Source organism: Rhinopithecus roxellana, unplaced genomic scaffold (assembly GCF_007565055.1).
Source record: "Rhinopithecus roxellana isolate Shanxi Qingling unplaced genomic scaffold, ASM756505v1 contig2187, whole genome shotgun sequence".
In the NCBI taxonomy this organism is placed as follows: Eukaryota; Metazoa; Chordata; class Mammalia; order Primates; family Cercopithecidae; genus Rhinopithecus; species Rhinopithecus roxellana.
In genome coordinates this window covers 1-5,990 of record NW_022141982.1, presented here as the reverse complement: position 1 = coordinate 5,990, position 5,990 = coordinate 1, and the positions used below count along the sequence as shown (strand labels likewise).

Below are 5,990 nucleotides of genomic sequence, written 5' to 3'. Positions count from 1 at the left end.
CCTGTGAAGAATTGGCATACTGCAACCCCGCATAATCTTTACTTATGGACTGGAAGACTGCTCATGTCATAAAGTGTTCTTTGTTTTTATTGTTCAACCAGTTGGAATGTAAATACGTTCTTTGATTTCATGGGCCAAAGCAAGTCAGGGACGGGGCCTCTGCCGACCTCTCTGATGAGTTTAGATAAGGAAATGACAGTGGCAAGTGCAAAGCTCCTCAGAGCAGATTTCGCTGTGCAGGAGGGTCACTTCTTAGCAACACTTCTCAGTCCTTTGTCATGGCGTCAAGTGCATTCAGGCGGGGAAAGAGAGAACAGAACGGCCTCATCAACAAGAAGGAAGGAGAGGTGCAGGGCCAAGCAGCTGTTTGTATCAATCACCTCAAACAAGTCACAAACTCCAAAGGTGGGAGCATAGGCAGGGGACCAGACGTGGGGGAGGGGTGAAGTGGTAGTCTCTCTGGGGTGGGGGCCCTCTGGTGGGCAAGATTCTCTACATAAACGCATAGAGAGGTTCTAAACCCAGCAGTAGTTACAGAAACACAAACACACCCTAAAAAAAAGGCCAACATAAAATAGGGAAACAACCAGTCTGCACAACTGGGGGTTCTCCAAGGCCAGTAGGTAAGAAAGCCCAGTGGGCCCACCAGAGGAGCTTGTTGCTGGGTTTATCCTGCCTGCAGGTGTGTGTGTGGTGACACCCATTCGTCGGAGGGGGGGGGGACAGGATGATTACCGAAGCTTTGGGGGGGAAGGAGAGGGTGGTTCAGTCGTCGGAGCCATGAGCGTGATCAGAGCTGGAGCCCATAGCAGTGATGAGCCCCTGTGGCAATGTTCCCCCGTGCCGGGCTGAGAAGCTGGGTGGGGGGCACACCCCCAGGGAAGATGCAACGGACTGTGGGCCCTCCTCTCCTGCCTCAGAGGATGCTAAGCTTCCAAAGGGGCCTCCAAGCCTGGAAACCCAGGGACCCCACCTGACCTCATGCCCCAGCCTCATGGAACCAGGCAATGTCCGTACAGGCAGGCAGTATGGGCTTGGGGGCCAGGACGGGTGGAAGGTCCTGTAGCAGCTCCTGCTCGCCTAACCCAGCTGGCTGGTTGCAACTGTAGTTTTAGGTTCTGGCAACATTTGCTGGCCCACGTTGGCCAAAACCAGTCCCTGGCGCACCTGGCTAGGCCCATTGCTGCCAACTCAACCGACACCGAGCCCCCACACACCCAGTGCCCACCAGACTCCTGTCACCAGGAGGACCCATGCTCAATCCTCCCTGAAGTATCCGTGGGAGCCTGCATCCCACAGGGACCACAGTTCAATGGCCAACCCCATGGGGCCTCTAGGTTGTTGTGGTAGGGGTGGGGAAGCATGGACCTCCAGACCCTCCCATCCTGGCCACTGGTTGCTGTAAGACCCAGGCCTGGCCTGTCCCTCTTTACCATCTCAAGATGGCTCCCAGGGCCAAGGACAAAGTCCAAGATGCAGCAGTCCATTCCCTCACTGCCCCGCCCCACACATGGAGCAGGGGCGTGAGAAGACCCTGAGTCACCGCCGCTCCACATCCAATGCCCTCCGGCCCAGCAAAACACTGGACTCTGTGCTGGGTACATGATTGAGCCTAACATCCTTGCTCCCAGTCTGAGGGACTTGGGACTGAACACTGACCACAAAGGTGGCCCGGGCTGTGGCAGAGGGAAGCCCAGGAGCCTGTGGGGGGCCCAGGACGCCCCTGACTCAGCCGGGGGTGGGAGGCAAGGGCTTCCTGAAGGGGTGGGGGCATCCTAACTAAACAGGCAGGAGCCAGCCAAAGCATGTCTCTGCATGTGCGTGTTTGTGTGCGTGTGCATGTGTGCCTGTGTGCATTTGCGTGTGCATTTCCATGTGCCTGTAGTGTGTGCAGCAGCTAGTGAGTGGCAGGCTGAGCCAGGACACACCTACTCCACCCTATTCCAGGGCTCACTGTCACGTGTAGACTAAAGACCTCATTTTAGAGGCAATCGGCTAGGATGCCCATTTACCCCTGCCTCTCCGCCAGCCTTCCAGGCCCCATCCAGCCCAGCTTTCTCTCCCACTCCTCTGGGTCCCGGGTCCAGAGCCTCCTATACGAGGAGGAGGGTGTGGCCTTGGAAAGACAGCAGCCCTTTGGGAATTCTGAGCGGGGCCTCCCTGTGGGAAGCTGGCCTGGGCTGACAGCACAGTCACAATGAGGCCCAGAGGGCTGTGCACGAGAAGGAGGTGAAGGAGGCCTCTGCCCCTCGACCCCAACCATGGACTTTGGCCTCTCAGGTACTACTTGGCCGTTTCCTTCCTCCTGGGCAGGCGGAGTGGGCGGCAGGCTTGACCAAGAGAGATAAAGGGCCACTTCTGGGAGGCCCATTCCCTGGGTCCCAGGCGAGCCCCCGAGTGGTGGGCAGCGTCCCTCTGGGCCTGACACCTGGCACCTTCCTGTCTGGCTGGGACTTGGGAGGCCACAGGGACCGCTTCTGACCACCAGGTGTCGCCAGCACTGGGCGGAGGCCTCCCGGACAGCCCCAGGCCTGTGGGAGGGATACGGGGTGGGGTCTTAGGGCTGCTCCAGCTCCTCATGTTCTAAGGCCAAGATCTCGGTCCCTGGACTGGAGCGCCCTGGCCCCTCAGCCCATAAGGAGTACTGATGCGGTGCCAGTGCGATGCTGAGGAGGGGCAGGTGTCTGCTGGGCAGAGGGGTGGAGACACCCCAGGTCTGAGTCTGCCAGTCCCAGCTCTCCACCCCTGCAGGGCTGGGGGCAGAGCACAGCACCTCCCTTGGAGACAGACCCGACCGAGCAAGGTCTCAACCTGGTTGGCTGGGGCCCCGCCCCACTGCACCTGCCGTGAGCTGGGGTTCCCCTGTCTGTGAAGTGGATGGTAAGACACGGGTCCCACCCCACCCCTCCTGGGTGATGTGAAGATTCAAGGTGTCTCGGGACTCCAGGAAGGAGTTGCTCAGTGCAGGCTGGCACCCTGGGCAGGCTTCCTAGAGGAGGCACTGGGATTTGGGTTGGATCTTGCAATGTGGATTCAATGTGAGGATGATGCCGTCCTCCAAAATGTCCTCCTCCCGACCTTGTTTTCTTTCTTAAATGCAACTTGACACTTGACTGTCGAGACTCAGTTTGGTGTCACCTCCTCCAGGAGGGCCCCCCTGACTACAATTCCCCTTCTTTACCCAGAGGCCACCATTGCCCGGTCATGTGTCAGCCTCCCAGGCTGAGACTTGAGTTCTTGAGGGTGGGGCCTGGCCAGCTTGGGAGCTGGGTTGTATCTGTGAACCTTGCTGGTTTCTCCAGCCGCGTGCAGAGCTCCAGGGAGACCACTGGGCCATTCCTAAGGAATGCTGGAACCCAGACCCCAGGAGACCCCAGATCCCACTCCAAGGGGGCTGGAAACACCCCGAGCCCTGCCCCTCCCCACCAACCTTCAGGTCGTAGACGATGATGTCACCGAGCACCAGGTACACCTTCACGGAGTAGAGGGTCTCCTTGTCAAACTCCAGCGGCGAGTTGCAGAGCTACAGGGCCTTGAGGTAGAAGTGCTCCGCCAGCTTGCCATGGCCCAGCAAGTGGTGCAGGGTGGCCAGCCGGTAGTAGGCCACGTGCTCATTCAGCCGGTCCCCTGGGGTGTAGGCCAAAGGGGCAGGTGTGAGGACGTGGCTCCCTGGGGCAGTCAGGCACAGGCCCCTCAGGAGCAGGTATGCAGAGCCCGGGCAGCACCTGGCTTGCCTCCAGGCACCTGCGGTCACCTGGGCAGCTCTGGCCAGTCCCTTCCGGGTTCCCAGACTCACTTTCCCATCTATAAAGCAGAACTAATAAGGCCTGCCCCTGTCTAATGTGAGGCTTTGGCACAGTCGGGCTTGGACGGCCCAGCTCTGTGCCTACACATAGCCACCTGCCTTTGCTCACTGGTTTTAACCAGGGGAGCCCACAACCCATGCAGTCCAGGTGCTCCCGGGAACCCAGGCTCCATGCAGCCCACAGACGTGACATCCGACTCCTCCTGGGTGTGTCACGATCAGAGCCCCTTACCTTGGGGGAGTCACCGCATGCCTGAGCTCCAGGTCCCCCCCACAGATGCACAAACCCACCTAGGCTGTCTCTGATGTCCTCCCCTTTTCAGGGCGAGTGCTGTGGAGCCTGCATTCAATGCATTCCCACACAGCTGCACACCTACTGTGTACTGCGCCCCAGGGCACAAGGCGTTGGGGCATGCGGCCCGCCCAGGGTTCCCTGTCTCTGGAGGAGGACAGACGATCCTGGCACAGCACCAGGGGATGCCCGGCCTTAAGGGGCAGGCTGCTGGAAGGGGAACTGGGATTTCATCAGCCAGTGAGTTGTGTGGTTGATGAGGGTGGGAAGGGCACAAGACAAAGGGAATGTGCCACTCAGCCTGGCACATACAGGGACCGAGATGCCTGGCATGTCTGGAAGGCAGAGGGCACACTGGGTGGCCCTTGTGGTCAGTAGCGGGAAGAGACAGAGGAACCAGAGCTCAGCACTGCGTGAGAGACCTCGGGCTGTGCCGCACGGCCGGACGGGGAAGCCAGCTGGGCAGATCTGCCTGCCTGGACAGGAGACCAGGAAAATCCAGCAGCTGTTTCAGCTCCTGCCCTACAGACCTGGAGGCTGGGCTCTGGCAAAGTGTGGATCCTGGCAGGACGGGGGCTCAGGGGACTTACCCAGAGTGATGCTGAGTGCTAGGGCCATGTGGGCAACCTCCAAGCCCTCCTGGGGCTCCTCCAGCGTGGCCAGCAGTGCCACCAGCTTGTTGCACAGCTGCAGCTGCGGCTCCGCCTTGCGGTTGCCCATAGTCACTGCCAGGGGCAGGGTCGGGTCCTACCACACAGGCAGGTGGGGTCAGGCTTCCCGCAGCACCCACCTTGCCCAGCGCCTTCCTCAGATCTCAAACATGTGCTTGGAGCATCCTATGCCCCAGTTACCCCTGCACCTCCTGCACGTCCGCAGAGCTCTGTGCTCTGGGATAACACACGGTTCAGACACCCAAGTTGGGGGTTGAAGAGTCACCTGAGGCCCATCTAGCTACACCCGGCAGCCTCAGACCAGCCTCTCCCACCTGGGCACCGGGGGTCTGACTAGGGGGAGCCAGCACTCCTCTCTGCTCTAAAAACGCCACATTTGTCTGTGCCCAGGGCTGAGCCACACCGTGAGCTCAGAGGAAGGGAGAAGTCGTCCCCGCTTCGGGGTGCGGGCAGACTTGGCCCCTGGCCCTGGGTCTCCCACTGACATGCTGTGTGTCCTTTGACATGTCCCTGTGCTTCTCTGAGCCTCAGCTTCCTCATCTGGAAGATGGGGACAGGACTTCCCACTCATGGTTGCTTGAGATCATCAGGTGCAAAGGGTAGAGCCACTGTCATGTCCAGACCCGAGCGTTTGTCCCGGGCAGGGGCACAGTCAATATCATTCCCGGTGAGACCACTGGGAAACTAAGCATGTGCATGGGTGGCCCTGCCTCCAGGTGGGAGGCCTCTGCCCTGCCACACCTGTGCCTCAGCCCTCCAGGTGACCCCCTGAGGCCCACATACATCAGCCCACAGGCCAGCTCACCCGGTAGAAGGACACGACTTTCTCTCGCTCCCAGGCCTCGTTGAAGATGTCTCCAGCTGCCTCAAATGGCTCCAGCCCCAGGTTGGAGTCGCCTGTGTACAGGACCACATTCTGTGCCACCTGAAAGGAGCAGAAGTTCCCTCAAGACCCACACCTGGCGAGGTGGCTCTTGGGGCCCGTGCCGGGGGTAGTGGAGAATGAACAGACACAGACAAAGACAAAGACAAACAGAGAACATGGCGGCCGCCCCTAGGGCCTCCGCCTCACTTTATTTATACCCCACAAATCCCACGTCAGCAAAAATGACATAATACAAAACAAACTTTCTGCACCCAGATATAACCTACTGCTTAGTTCTTTGTCTCTAAGCTCTTTCTTATTTTGTCTGCCTTTTTGGCGCCTACTAGAGTTCATTAA

At 59.3% G+C, this 5,990-nt stretch overlaps 1 protein-coding gene across 1 annotated transcript; it reads right to left on the bottom strand.

Annotated features, from left to right (window-relative positions):
- Positions 1-3,435: 3,435 nt before the first annotated feature.
- LOC115895753 (SH3 domain and tetratricopeptide repeat-containing protein 1-like) lies at positions 3,436-5,730 on the bottom strand. Its single transcript, XM_030926370.1, has 3 exons — positions 5,574-5,730; positions 4,688-4,844; positions 3,436-3,627 (listed from the first exon to the last, which is right to left on the bottom strand). Exons 2-3 carry the CDS (start codon positions 4,815-4,817, stop codon positions 3,524-3,526), a joined length of 234 nt encoding a protein of 77 aa, XP_030782230.1. The 5' UTR covers positions 4,818-4,844; positions 5,574-5,730; the 3' UTR covers positions 3,436-3,523.
- Positions 5,731-5,990: the final 260 nt, after the last annotated feature.

Coding starts and splice junctions, on each gene's coding strand:
- LOC115895753 (XM_030926370.1), bottom strand. CDS start 4,817: ATGGGCAACCGCAAGGCGGAGCCGCAGCTGCAGCTGTGCAACAAGCTG. Junction 3,628..4,687: donor AGCACTCAGCATCACTCTGG/GTAAGTCCCCTG, acceptor CCTACACCCCAG/GGGACCGGCTGAATGAGCAC.